Genomic DNA, 14,031 nt, shown 5'->3' with positions numbered 1-14,031 from the left:
GACAATTCTTAGTGGTCGAGCCTAGAGGCTTTCCCTACAAGACTGGAATGAGGCAATGGTGTCCGCTCTTCTAGCTGCTATTCAGCATCCAGGTAGAATTCCTAGATAATGCAATAAGACAAGAAAAAGAAATAAAGGGCGCCTGGGTGGCTCAGTGGGTTAAGCCGCTGCCTTCGGCTCAGGTCATGATCCCAGGGTCCTGGGATCGAGTCCCGCATCGGGCTCTCTGCTCAGCAGGGAGCCTGCTTCCCTCTCTCTCTCTCTCTGCCTGCCTCTCTGTCTACTTGTAATCTGTCTGTCAAATAAACAAATAAAATCTTTAAAAAAAAAAAAAAAAAAAGAAAAAGAAATAAAAAGCACAGATTTGAAAGAAAGAAATGAAACTGTCTTTGCAAATGTCATGCACGATTATGTAGAAAATCCCAAGGAACACAAAAACAAAACCAAACGTGTAGAGCAAAAAAGCACGAACAGCAAGGTCACCAGATGCAAGATCCTACCAACCTGCGAAGAACAACTGGAAATGAAAACCGTAAGGACAGCACCATTTACAATAAGACCCAAATAAGTACGTAGGTATAAATCAATGTCAACAGCAACAGGAATAAGTCATTTGGGTATGATACGATGAGAATGGTCTTTACTTTGGTGGTCTTCCTCTCAACACTGGAAACCAGTCTAATCATAAGGAAGACACCACACAAACTCAAATTGAGTGTAGCCTGCAAAATGCCTGACCACTGCCCTCAAACTCTTCAGGTCAACAAAAATAAGGAAATTTTGAGAAAAATGTCAAAGCCTAGAGGAGCCTGACAAAACAGGATAACTAACTAATACAATGTCCAGGACAGGATCCTAGAACAGAAAAGGGAAATTAGGTAAAAACTAAGGAAAATGGAATAAAGTGTGGACTTCAGTTAACGACTGTATGCCAATATTGTTTTATGAGTTTTGACAGATGTGTCTTGCTAACATATGGGCTAACAATAGGGGAACATGTGTGGGCAAAGTGAGAATCCTCTGGACCATGTTCACATGCAATTTTTTTTTCTGTGAATCTTAAATTATTCTTAAACCAAAAATTTATTTGAAAAATTTATTGGTCACTCTGTGTTGAAGCACTGAAATGCATGCAGTAGTAGAAAAATATGAAAACAGAGGGAAAAGGGTGTCTGGTGGCTCAGTGGTTTAAGCCTCTGCCTTTGGCTCAAGTCATGATTCCAGGGTCCTGAGATCAAGCCCCGCATCGGGCTCTCTGCTCAGCGGGGAACCTGCTTCCCCCTCTCTCTGCCTGCCTCTCTGCCTGCTTGTGATCTCTGCCTAACTCTCTGTCAAATTAATTAATTAATTAATTTTAAAAACCTTGGGAAAAAAGAAGAAAAAGGAAAAAAAAAAGAACGTAGAGAAAGATTTGAGATTCTTCCACTTACCTACTTTTTTATTTAAAAAGTAAATGTGAAAGCAATTTTTATGATGAAGCTTCATATTCTTTTTTAAAGTAAATATAATTTTTAATATATTTTAGATAAAGGGCAATAACTATGTTTTGAGCCTGACAATTTCTCACTAGCCTAATAATTTAAGTATTACAAATTCCTAAGGAGACATAAGTTTACCTCAAAATAAAGTTTGGTTTAGACTAACATGAAAACCCAGGAATAAATGACATATATGAATTGACTTTAATATTTTCTCAATAAAAATAAATACTAGAATGTATTACAGCTGAACTGTGGAACTTCTCTGGCAGAATCTTTGACATCAGCTGCTGAGTTCGGTGCACAGTCTCGCTTGTGTACTTGGTCTCTTCCTGATGAGACGTTCTCTCTGACGGAAGGTCGGAATTCCTTTCCGATTAACAATCTTCAAGTTTACAGTGTAGTGAAAGGTTTAGAAAATACGACTTGAAATCAGGTCATATTTACCTCCAGTTTACCTCCCAAAATGTCATCCATCTGTATTCTTTTGAGTAAACAAAATTCATCTTACACAAGCTATTTCACCTTGTCTATGAAACATAATTAAAATCTATAATTGTTTTAGTATAAACTGTTCCTTTCTAAATTGATTGTGCTTCAATGGAGCTATGTTCTATATTGTTCCTATTACCATGAAAAACAGCATATTCAGGTAAGTTCCTGCTATTAAGAAGGCAATTGACATAACTATGTTATTTTTTTTAAAAAAAGGCAAATGGACAATTTCGCAGAAGAAATCAAGGATTTTTTGATTCGTTTTGCTGAACCTTCAACATCTCACTCTTCCATGGAACAGAAATGGGGCACTGGAGCTCTGCGTTAACTGGGTTTCCAGTCTCTCGGTGACGGCTCCAGAAGGCCAGGTACGAGATTCCCAGGAGCAGACACCTGAGTAACTGAGCCAGTGGGGACACAGGGGTGCAACCGTTCACTCCGACGCTACAGACTTCGCTTCCTGCAACTTCCATCTTCAACACCAGGAGAGGAGAACACTGGGAGAAACTCTCTACTTACCTCTGCCAGAGGATTTTTAGTTTATGTCTGTGATGGTTTCGAAAGGGTGTATTCCCACGTCACTGAGCAGGAGATCGCAGCCTCTCAGAGAGCCTTTGCTCCAAGGAGACAATGGCACCATTCCAATGGTTTCGGATGTTCACGTTGCTCTCTTGCTTCTTGACACCCATAGATGAGAATTTAGCAGAATTATCTCGGGCAGTACAGTGCCGCCGTCCTCAGTATGGCTAGCACTCCATCCAATCTTTGAGCCGAAAATCCGAATTAATAACACAGAGGAATCCAGAAATGCACCATCTGATGGGCTGGTTAGACCTCTTTCTCCTCCCTTCCTATTGGCTTTGTTCTCTTCTCCTTTTGTGGACACAGTAGGGTGGAACCCTGGACTGGGACAGACCAGAAAGGCCTCCCAGAAGCCAGGAGCTTTGCACAATAGCAGCCTGTTCCTTGAGCAGTGGTGTGGGCATCTGGCCGACAGGCAAGCCATACGTGGGCACGGACAGCTGCTCTCCAGTTGGCCCCAAGCCCAGCTGGCGGAGACCCTGCCCCCAGACTGTGGTGCTATTACCCAGACAGCCACAGTGGGGCATTTCTGCACAGTGGGTCAAGATACCTACCCTGACCACTGTGCCAATACCTAAAACACATTTCTTCCTACGTCCTGAGCAAGGCACCACCCTGCTCCCGCCAGCTGAGGAGGTGCCCAGCTGGCACATGCAATGACTTGGACACCTGGCACCGTAAGTGCCCAAGGAGAGAGTTCTTAACTCTCAGGACAGGCCTCACCAGACAGAAAGGACATGTTGGGTGAACGCTTGTCTTTGGTCAGAGTAAAGGTCAAGGTGAGACGATACAAGATCAGTACCAACGTCCGTCCTGATCTTCTTTCCCTGCTGCATTTCCTTCTGTTTTCCAGACTGTGGGATCTACGTTGTCGCTGCACGCACTGTAGCTGTGTCGCCAACAATCCTGGAAAAGAATTACTCGTCATTGTTCATTTCAATTTAGTTTGTCTTCTCCACGTCACTGCTGGCACCAGGGTGAGAATACCAAGGTCACCGACATGTTTGTGTAATTCAGGGCTCTCCAGAGAAACAGAACCAAGATGGACAGGTAGGTAGGTAGATAGATTGACTAGTGGATGGAGGATGATAGAGAGACAGATGACCGGTCAGGTTAGAGGGATAGACACCAAGAGGTTTATTTCAAGGAATTGGCTCGTGTGATTGTGGAGGCAAGTTCAAAACCCACAGAGCAGACCACAGACCGGGAACTCCAGCTGGACATGATGTGCCGTCTCAAGGCAGGATTTCTTCCTCTCTGGGAAACGTGTCTTTGCTCTAAAGCCTTCAACGGGTTGGACGAAGCCTGCCCACATCACCAAGGGTGATCTCCTTTACGTAAAGTCGACAGTGCAGAGGATAAGCACTCCTGCAACTGGCTGCTACCTTGGCAGAAACACCCAGATTAGTGGGTGAGCAACTGGGTAGCAGCCTTCGCCAAGCTGACACAAGAAGTCCAAGCACTCAGCAGCCCAGAGAGGAAACGTCACGTGTCCTCAGGGAAGAAGACGGGCCACGTGGAAGGAGCCTCTGGGGAGCTTTTCACTACCGAAACCCACTTTGGAAAGGCAGCTTGCTCTCATGTGCATAATGGGTGCCTGGGCTGAGAGTAGAGTCCAGCCTTCAAGGCCTTCCTCTAGCATCACCAGCTGGCTTAGTGGGCTGCACAGCACGCCGAGCTCCTGTGAATGAAGGCACAGACGCAGCCACATCACGTGAGTCATGGGACCCCGGCTGTGCTCGCACTGAGAGGACACGGCGCGTGATGTTTCCAGTCCCGTCTGGGAGGAATCCAGAGGGAAATAATCATTTCACTGGGAAAAAGTAAGTCTTGAGCATGGGGGAGCTGTGGGAATGTAAGTTATCTTAACCCGACCTGACTCACCTCGCACAGCACACCGGTGGCCAGTGGACGAGTCCCTCCCTCTAGCCACTGCACATGCTGGACGCAGCGTGGGCCCTGCCATCAGCATTGACAGTGGAACCGCTGACATGGGAGAGCCGCCCTCCCGTGGGTCAGCACAGGGGGCCGCAGACGCTCTGTAGCGCCCCGTCCTCTAGAGGGAACCCTCCTCCGCCGTCCTGGGCCCGCAGGACAGGAAACAAAGACCTGCGGGAGGTCAGACCCGGACGCCTGGACCGGCTCGCACGGGGCTGCCCGCCGCCTGGAAGGGACAACACAGGTACGGACACGCACCTGCGTCTGCGCCGCGGGGGCCTCTGCCTGCTTCTCTGCATGGTTTAGGTGCGTGTTCTCTTGCTAACTGAACAGTCATGAGACAGCAACCCAACCTCGATCCAACGTAGGCATGAGGGACTCAGCTCTCAGGTGTAAATGGGGTGGGCTGGGGACCCTCACGTGCGGTGCCCAGAACAGAACCCGGTCTGTTTTAGGGCGGTCCGGTCCCCGTGCCACAGGACTGACGAGCTTACAACGGCATCCCTAAGATGAGAAACCACAATGCCTGTGATCGTGGCGCAGAAGAAGTATGTGTGTCTGTCTTGTCGCTGGCTCCTGGCGTGTGTGTGTGTGTGTGTGTGTGTGTGTGTGTAGCACAGTGCATGAGAGCAAAATGCTATCACATACACATTATACACATACACACATAACACGCATATAATCCTCTTTGATCTGCACGTCCCCCCACACCTCCCAGGCCACACCAGTCATCAGCTAGAAGAGACATCACCCTTTCAGTGGCCCTAGTTTATTGCCCCCACAAGGACGTAACTCAAGGGGCTCCCAAAAGTGTTTCTTGGTTCCCAAAGGATCACCCGTGGCTCCCACCGGCGTGCCCCACCCGAATGAGTGTCCTGGCCTCCCAGGATTGCATGAAAACACTCCTTTCCGCACTTGCCTCTCTCTAGGACTCGGCTGCTCCCCACTGGTGATGTGTGGGTCCCCCCACCAGCCGTGCCTGAGTCTGGCCCCCTGTATCCACACAGTTTCCTCCAAAAGGAAGGAGACCCTGCCCGCTGTCAGGAGACGCACCGGCCTCAGAATTATCCAAAGCAGGGATGTGAAAGTGTTGTTACAGCACCAAGGTCAACCTCATGTCAACTGACGCAGAGCAACGCCAGAAAGAATAAAAATAATGTTTAAAAAGGTAGAGATCGCCCAGTTTGAGTGAGGGGCTGTCTCTCCAGACGCCATGCCGGAGGTCCCTGCTCTACTTCAGCACCTCCCATGCTATTGTGTGGCTAAGTCTGGCTTGTGTTTAGGAATGAACTAGAAGTCTGCCTGTTCCGTGAACCCCAGAAACCTGTATTCTCCTCACACACCCTGGGGGGACTTGGGTTTGTCTTTTACATAATCCCAAGTTTTTTGAAACCAGAAGCTGGTCTCAGGCAGACTCCTGTCTCTGTGACCTTGTACACTGCCTGGAAAAGCAGGATTCTGTGCTGTTTCTTTTAAAGGATGGTTTCCCTTACTTGTGGAGCATAAGGAATAACACGGAGGACACGGGGAGATGGAGAGGAGAAGGGAGTTGGGGGAAATCGGAGGGGGAGACGAACCATGGGAGACTGTGGGCTCTGAGAAACAAACTCAGGGTTTTGGAAGGGCGGGGGTGGGAGGTTGGGGGAGCCTGGTGGTGGGTATTGAGGAGGGCACGGATTGCATGGCGCACTGGGTGTGGTGCATAAACAATGAATCTTGGAACACTGGAAAAATTAAGTTAAATAAATAAAGGAAGGGTTTTGATGGACCGTGTATGCTAGACACCACCACAATTGAACACTTTCTTCTGTGGTGTAGTAAGCAAGATTGTAGGTATTTTCTGTCTTTTTTTAAAGATTTATATATTTATTTTAGAGAGAGAGTGAGCAGGAGAGACTCCCAAGGACAGTCCTTGCTGAGTGTTGGGCTCAAGGCAAGGTTCGATCTCACAACCCTGAGATCACAACTTGAATCGAATCAAGAGTCAGACACTTAACCAACGGAGCCCCCAGCACCCGGTTAGCATTTCCTAACAGGCAAACCCTCCGACTTTCTAAGTCAGATTTGGTAACGAAGAAGTTGTTAGGAGCGTGTCCTCTCCAGAGGAGGTTTTGTGCTCATCATACGCTGTCATGAGGCCCCAGTGTGGGCTGGGAGGACCCCACGCGGTCCCGGCGTGCAGGCCACGTGGAGCTGCCCCATCTCATGCCCACCTTGGTCAGGAGCAAGGAGCGTTCCCCTCATGACCATATGATTTAGGACCCCATCATGGCATTGGTGAGACGTCATAATTTCACCAGAAGGTCAAGCATGAAGCAGGATTGCGTGGGCCAGCACAACATAAGACCACCCTCTCTCCATACCTCTCACCCTGGGGCAGGGGCTTACAAGGGTCCCACGCCACTGAACAAGGGTGTCAGAGACAGGAGGGAAAGCCTCCCCCAGTGTGCCGGAATGTCCCTGGGGCAGAACTGGGGCTACGAGTCACGGTCCCTAGTGACTGAGGGCTCTCGATCCAAGCCTGGTGGTGGGGCCCATCTTGTCCCTTCTGGAAAAAAAACAGCATCACTTATTCGGTATGCAGGAGGGAAAACACGGCCTGCGGATATCGTCCACGCGGGTCCATCTCTCACTGGCTATTGCCCTGAAGAGCCACGGACCCAGACGTTTCCTGTTTCTGCCCTGAGCGACCCATGTCTCACGATCTGGCGGGGGGAAGGAGTAACGTCCAAAAGCCCCCGTTTCAGACCCAAAACCGTTACTCTACCGTGTCTCTGAAGATACACGTGTGTACAGTTACGTCATAATGACAAACTTCATCTGTCTGAATGATTCTGTTTAGAACTGGACAAACACTCTCCTGAGGATGAAAGTAAATGCACAAATCACATGAGCCACAGATGAGTAACAGATGAGAACCGCCTGGTTTTAGGAGTAATGTTAGGCGAATAGGAGCATACAAGTTACCAGAACACTCTGGTCCTCCGCATCACGTTGATGTCCAAACACAAACGGCAGGTGCCCCTGTCGGACCCACCGTGGAGAGTCTGCATGTGGCTCTTTCAGCTTCTGGGTGGCTCAGCCCACAGACCGGGAAGCCGTTGTTCCTGCTCCCTTCGCCCCCATGTGCATGCGACAAGCCTTCTCCAGAGCTCCCATCTGTGCCTCTCTGCTGTGACCACCGGGGTCCACACCCGCGGTCCCCCCCCTCAGTGTGCTGATGGAGACTACCGGAACCTTCTGACACCCCTCACCATGACCACCCTCCTCCCCACCCTGGGACCCACCACTCCTGGCCCCCAGCCCCTTCCAGCTGAGGACGTCCGCACCTGCTTCCCGAGCCCAGACCACCCGCCCCCCGCTGTTCCTTCCGTTCAGGTCTCTGAGGTCATTCGCCTGAAGGACAGGCACTTCTGCAGTTTGGATCACAAGTTAGGGCTGCGCGTTCGTGGGCTTGGGGTGACCCGCCTCCTGCACCAAACGACACCCTCCTGTCTTGTCGTTCCACAACCGTCAGGGCCCTGCACCGCATCCAGAGCTCCTCTGGGGAGGCCGTCGAGGATTTACACACAGCTGTGTGGACTCGGACGGAGACACTCTGTGCACGCCTGTCCTGCTTCCCCCAGTAACCTCTCGCACGACCGTAAGCACAGTGTCACGGCCAGGGTCCCGGCTCAGTCTAGACACAGGGAGCCCACCACCAGCGGGGTCCCCCCTGAGCCCCTGCATTGTCCACCCCCCACCGACCTGCTCCGCACCCCCGTCTCTGCCGTCTCAGGAATGTAAGTGGGACCGTGTCTATGTTTCTAAGCTTCTGGCGGTCTCCTCTGGGCAGCACCGTTCACCAGACACCCACCAGGCCATTGCCAGGTCAGAAGCGTGTCTCTCTCCCACAGAGAGAGTGGTGTTCCGTGGAGTGGACACATCGCAGCTTGCTCACCTGTGGCCGAAGGCAATCTAACATCGCTCTAGCCGGGGCTGTGCATAGAGCGCCGGGTATGACCGCTGACTCACTGAAGCTGGGCGGACCCGCATGTGCTCTGAGATGCTGACTGCTGACCCCTCCCAGGCTGCGGTTCCAGCTCTCCCTGGCACCCACCAGCAGGGGGTGGAGGCCTCACTCAGCCCACAGAGGGGTCCTCGTAACTGCTGGTGGTGCTGACTCTCCCCACTACCCGCCTGCCCGATCTCCACCAGCACCGTGTTAGAGGACACTGTGCCGTCACCACTGGCAGGGTTCCCTTCCTGCTCCTTGCATGGTCCCCACCGCCCTGTGAGTCTGAGGGTCTCCCCGAGGCCACACTGGTGAGGCAGGGAGGCCTTGCTAAGACTTCAAGGTGGGACCAAGGGTGCCCTGCACCCCCCAGCCCCCCATGAGACTAGAGCAGAACAGCTACTGTCTAAACATCTTCTGTCCCAACAGGCTGCCCCGTCCTGGTCCCTTACCCGAGAGAGCAACTTCTGCCACACACAACTGGTGTGTCTGGGTAGCCAGCTCTTTGTCTCCAAATCAGGTACGCAGGAGGCAGAAGAGAAACCCACCATGCTGTTCCTCGGATCCCCCGGTTCCCAGCCAGCCAGGCTCCATTTCTCTGCTTCCAGAGCTTTCTTATAGCCATCTGCTGGGTGACGTCGGGGTGGTCTGCTCTCCTCTGGGGGATTGGGGGCCAGCAGAGAAAGGGGTCCTACTCTGTCTTCGGACGTGCAAGGCTCGGCGATTTGCAGGCAGGGAGCCTCCTGGAGGCAGGAGGTCCTGTGCGGCCACTCGTGGCCACAGCCCGGTCTGCAGAGCCCACCTGCACTGGACACACAGTCATGTCAGGCCGCAACCCAAGCCGAGCATGCACTCCTTGCTCGTTCTCTTCTCTTTTCCACTTGCCTGTTTTTAAAATAAGAACGTTGGGACTTAAAGGTAAACGGAGTATCTTTCACCAAATAGGCCATTTTTACTTGTTTCCTAATCCGGAAATACGAAAATCTTCCCAGAATGGAATGCTCAGTCTTATAAGCCAAAAATTAACTTCTCTACCTTGTCTTCTAGTCTCTGGAGGTAAATATATCTAAATAAATTCATCAAACTGTCTTTGTTAAGTACCTCTCCACATGTGGCTCCTTCATGTGATTAATAAAGGTGGGAGCAGTGTCCTCAGGCCCAGGGGTGGCCGGTGTGGGGCAGCACACAGTCGCCTCCCAAATAAACCTGCCTCTCCTTTCAGACCCCAGGCTCATGCCTCAAATCCGCACGCCCCATACCGTGGTCTCCTGGGTCCTGGCACACTTGGTGCCCCACGGAAGCGACCGGTCTTCCCTGATGAGCAATGGAGCCCACCTGGTCCACCGCGCTGCGACCATCCGGGACCCCCTTCATCCCCAGTGAGGAGGAGCCCTCAGGTTATCACAGGAGGTAGAAGGAATCAGGGGATCCTCCCCAACAACCTGTTCTCAGAAAACTGACAATGGCGATGAGAGAGATGGTTCGGTGGGCCACGGATCTGTGCGCCCTCATCAGCGGGGCAGGCAGTGGTTCACAGGCCCGCTGCGCCCTCGGGGCGGCCCTTGTTGGCAGCAGGGTTACTTTCAGCTGTACTGAGGGCGCACTTGTCTGCGCTGGAGGGCGGCTGGGAGCGGCCGGGCTGGGAGTCAGCTCGCCCACAAATGCGCTTCAGGAACAAAAGAGCACATACAAGGGGAACCCGTGTCCTTACAACATGTGAATCATTAGGTCCTGCTCAAATCCATTATGGGATGGATCACATCAGCCTCCGATTTTAGGATGTTATTATCACTGTTGTGAAAACTCAAGCCATATGGAGCGAAACACTTGTGCCTGTTTTCAAATTGGCTTCAGACACTCAAAATGGCTTTTCTCGCAAAACCCCAACTCCACCAGGATGCGGACCTTACTGAAACCTTGCAAGGAAGTCTTCTGCTCTGACCCTCTGGAGGAAGCACTGCCCCGTAGGATGCGGGCCCCGTTCTTCTCTCCGGACCGTTCGCTAAGCCTCCATCCTTTCTGGGTAGGGGTCACCTTAGGGGGACTTGGCTCCCTATCCCTGAAGAGGCACCGAAATCCCCATGTCTGCTCGTTCCCGGTTCGCTGCCTCGCGTTCCGCCGAGATGTGCAGAAGGAGAAACACAAGAGGCTCGAACCAGAGGCTCGGGAGGGATGTCCTGAGGTTCCCATTAGTGTCAAGGACTCGGGCGTTCTTCCTAGTTAGGCGCGGAGACCCGAGACCGAGGGACAGACCGAGGGACAGACGGGCGGACCCCCTCCCCCCCTCCCTCCCCTCCCTCCCCTCCGCGGAACGAGGGCCCGTCCCTGCGGCCTGTGCGCATGCGCGATGGGGCTGTGAAGCTTTGGCTGCCCTTCCGCGGCCTCTGTTGTTTTCTCGGGGGCTCAGTGGGGTGGACGGTCTGTGCCGGGGCAGGACATGCCAGCAAATTGCATCACTTCTGCCTGGGTGACCGAGGACAATGACATGCCATATGCCAGCGGCAGGAAATGAATGGGGCTCATTACGCCGGCACTGGGCGCTGCAGCCGTCAGTCCTCAGAGGCTGCGGGAGGAGGGCGGCGGGCAGGGGAGGGGCGGCGGGCAGGGCCGAGCGAGGGCTGCGGCGGACCGGCTGCAGCAGGGCTGCGGGAGCAGGGCAGGGAGGGGAGGGGTGCCGGCAGGGCCAGGGGGCTGCGGGAGGAGGCCCTGCCCCTGCACTCCGGGAAGGTCAGCCGCAGACACGTCCGCACCCGCTGCCCCTGCGCCGAGGAAGCAGAGAACGACACCGCGCAGCGCCGCGCCCCCGGCCCGCACAGCCCGGCGGCCCAAACGGAGCCCGCCCGGGCCTGCCCAACGGCCACCCAGGCCCGCGGCTGCTCCGCAGCCACCACGCAGCGCGGCGGAGCCCGAGGCCGGCCGCGGCGCACCCCGTCTCCGAGCGGGAACCCGGCGCGCGGTCCCGGCCGAGGGGCCATGCCCTGCGCACGGGACAGGCCACCCAGCGCCCGTCGGCCGAGGGGCCGCCCCGGGCCGCGTCCCCACCTCGGTCTTCGGCCGGCCCCGGCCCCGGCGGTCACGGTCGCTCGGGCCCCACAGAGCCGGCGCCGCGGACACGCTCACGGCTCAGGCGACCCTCGCAGCGACAGCCGCGCGGGCCGGGCGGGAGGGCACCGGGTGCGTGAGGTCCGCCCTCGCCGCCTGGGGACGCGCGCCGCGGGGCTTCGTCGGGAGAAGCAGCTGCAGCTGCTCCAGTCGGCGCGGCCTCCCGGCCCCCGCCCCCGGCCAGCGGAGCGCGGCGCTGCTGCTGCCCGGACTCCGGGAGCCCGCGGGCTCGTCGGAGCGGGTCCGGCCGAGGCACGCGCGAGGGCGGCCGCTGCTCCTGCCCGGCGCCCCGCCGCCCCCGAGGCCGCCCCCGAGCCTGGCGGACCGGCCGCTCCGAGAGTCCCGACAAAGTCGGCGTCATCTTGAAGCCCGACCGCACGTCTCCGCCTCGTCGTGGACGGGGAGGCCCAGAGCTGTGCCGCCGCAGTGCGTCGCGGGCCCCTGACGGCCCGGCCTCGAGTCCCCGCGTGCGAAGAACACGCGGCGCTCCCTGCAGCCGGTGCCCCGCTCCGCGCGGTCCCGGCTCGCCTCCCCCACCCCTGCTCCGCCCTGAAGCTCCGTCTGCTGCCGTCCGTGGTCTCTCGTGGTTCATTTCCCGCGTCGGTCCCCTTCATTCCCCGTGTCCCCTCGTGTCCCCCACGCGATTCTCCCTGTGACGACCCTGTGACGGTCGATCTCTCGGCCTGACTGACTTCACTCGGGGCGCTCGGCCCGATCTCCAGCCCGTCCGCGCGGGCGCAGAGCTCGGGTGTTCATCCTTCGACGGCTGCGAGGACTCCGCGCTGCATGTGGACCACGTCTTCCTCGCTCATTCCGCTGCTGAAGGGTATCTCGGCTCTCTCCGCCGATGGCTTTTGTGGACACAAGCCAAAGCTTTTTGTGGCTTTTCTGGCCCTTCTTTTCACAACATCTATATCCTTGGGGTAAACACCCACGAGTGCAACGGCAGGGTCATGGGGAAGCTCTATTTTTTATTTCCTAAGGAATCTCCACACTGTTCTCCAAACTGGCTGCACCCACTTGCATTCCCACCAACAGCGTAGGAGGGTTCCCCTTCCTCCACACCCTCTCCAACACTTGTTTTTGGGGTTTCTTTTGTTTCTTTGCTTCCCTTGTTAATTTTGGCCATTCTGACTGGTGGAAGGTGGTATCTCAAACTGGTTTTGATTTGAACTTTCCTGATGGCTAAGGATGATGAACATTTTTTTCATGTGTCTGTTAGTCGTCTTTTGTAAGTCTTCTTTAGAAAAGTGTCTGTGTCTTCTGCCCATTTTTTAATGTGATTTTCTGTTTTTTGAGTGTTGAGTTTGAGGAGTTCTTTATACCTATTAGATATCAGCCTTTTACCTGTAGTGTTATTTGCAAATTTCATCTCCAATTTGTAGGTTGTCTCTTTGTTTTGTTGACTGTTTCCTTTTCTGTGCAGAACTTTTTATCTTGATGAAGTCCCAAAAGTTCATTTTCACTTTTGTTTCCTTGGCCTTTGAAGACGTGTCTTTAAAAAAATTGCTGTGGCCAATATCAAAGACATTACTGCCTATGTTTTCCTTGAGGATTTTGATGGATTCCTGCTCATGTTAAGGTCTTTCATCCATTTCGTGTTTATCTTTGTGTACGGTGTCAGGGAGCAGTCGAGCTTCATTCTTCTGTATGTAGCTGTCCAGTTTTCCCAACACCATTTATTGAATAGACTATCTTTTTTCCATTGGATATTTTTTCCTGTTTTGTCATAGATTATTTCACTATAGAGTTGAGGGTCCATATCTGGACTCTCTATTCTTTTCCACTGGTCTCCGTGTCTTGTTTTTATGCCAGTACCATGCTGTCTTGGTTATCATAGCTTTAAAATATAGCTTGAAATCAGACAATGTGATGCCTCCAACTTTGTTTTTCTTTTTCAACACTTCCTTAGTGATTCAAGGTCTTTTCTGGTTCCATACAAATTATGCAGTGATTTCATGACTTACACCACCTTCCTCACCAGAATAACCAATGCCTGCCTCTTTGCTCAGTCTCAATGCTGCAGGGCTGTATGGAAGGAAGAAAAGAAAAGATACATGGGCTGGTTCTTCAAATGACCATGCCCTGCTACTGACATCAAAAAAAAAAAAAAAAAAAAATCACCATGGAATCAGATTGACATGGATTTGGATCCAGTTGTGGATCTTATAAACCTACTCTTGCATTAACAAGGTATCTTGGCTTTCAAAGCCTCAGTTTATGCAGCTGGACATAATGATAGTGTCCATCGATTGGAACTGTTGTATGGACTTGGTAGGATGGTGTCCACAGAGGTGTGTTAGTGTCAGTGCAGCGAACACCACTATCAGCCCGAGGACTGCAGTTGTGTCTGAGCTTCCCAAGGTACACACTCTTACTTCAGGATTCCAGAGGGCCTCTAGACTGCCCTGAGACATGTAATTGGCCCATTTTAGATATTTC

At 53.2% G+C, this 14,031-nt stretch overlaps 1 protein-coding gene across 1 annotated transcript; it reads left to right on the top strand.

Moving 5' to 3' along the window:
• Positions 1 to 10,995: 10,995 nt before the first annotated feature.
• On the top strand, positions 10,996 to 11,955 carry LOC131811757 (skin secretory protein xP2-like). The gene has a single exon (XM_059140545.1). The coding sequence runs from the start codon at positions 10,996 to 10,998 to the stop codon at positions 11,953 to 11,955; it is 960 nt and encodes a 319-aa protein (XP_058996528.1).
• Positions 11,956 to 14,031: the final 2,076 nt, after the last annotated feature.

The sequence above is a fragment of the Mustela lutreola genome, chromosome 11 (assembly GCF_030435805.1).
Source record: "Mustela lutreola isolate mMusLut2 chromosome 11, mMusLut2.pri, whole genome shotgun sequence".
NCBI lineage: Eukaryota > Metazoa > Chordata > Mammalia > Carnivora > Mustelidae > Mustela > Mustela lutreola.
The sequence above is the reverse complement of the archived record's forward strand: the minus strand, read 5'-3'. Positions and strand labels throughout refer to the sequence as shown.

Excerpts from the sequence above, each read along its gene's own strand:
- LOC131811757 (XM_059140545.1), top strand. The coding sequence starts at position 10,996 with ATGAATGGGGCTCATTACGCCGGCACTGGGCGCTGCAGCCGTCAGTCC.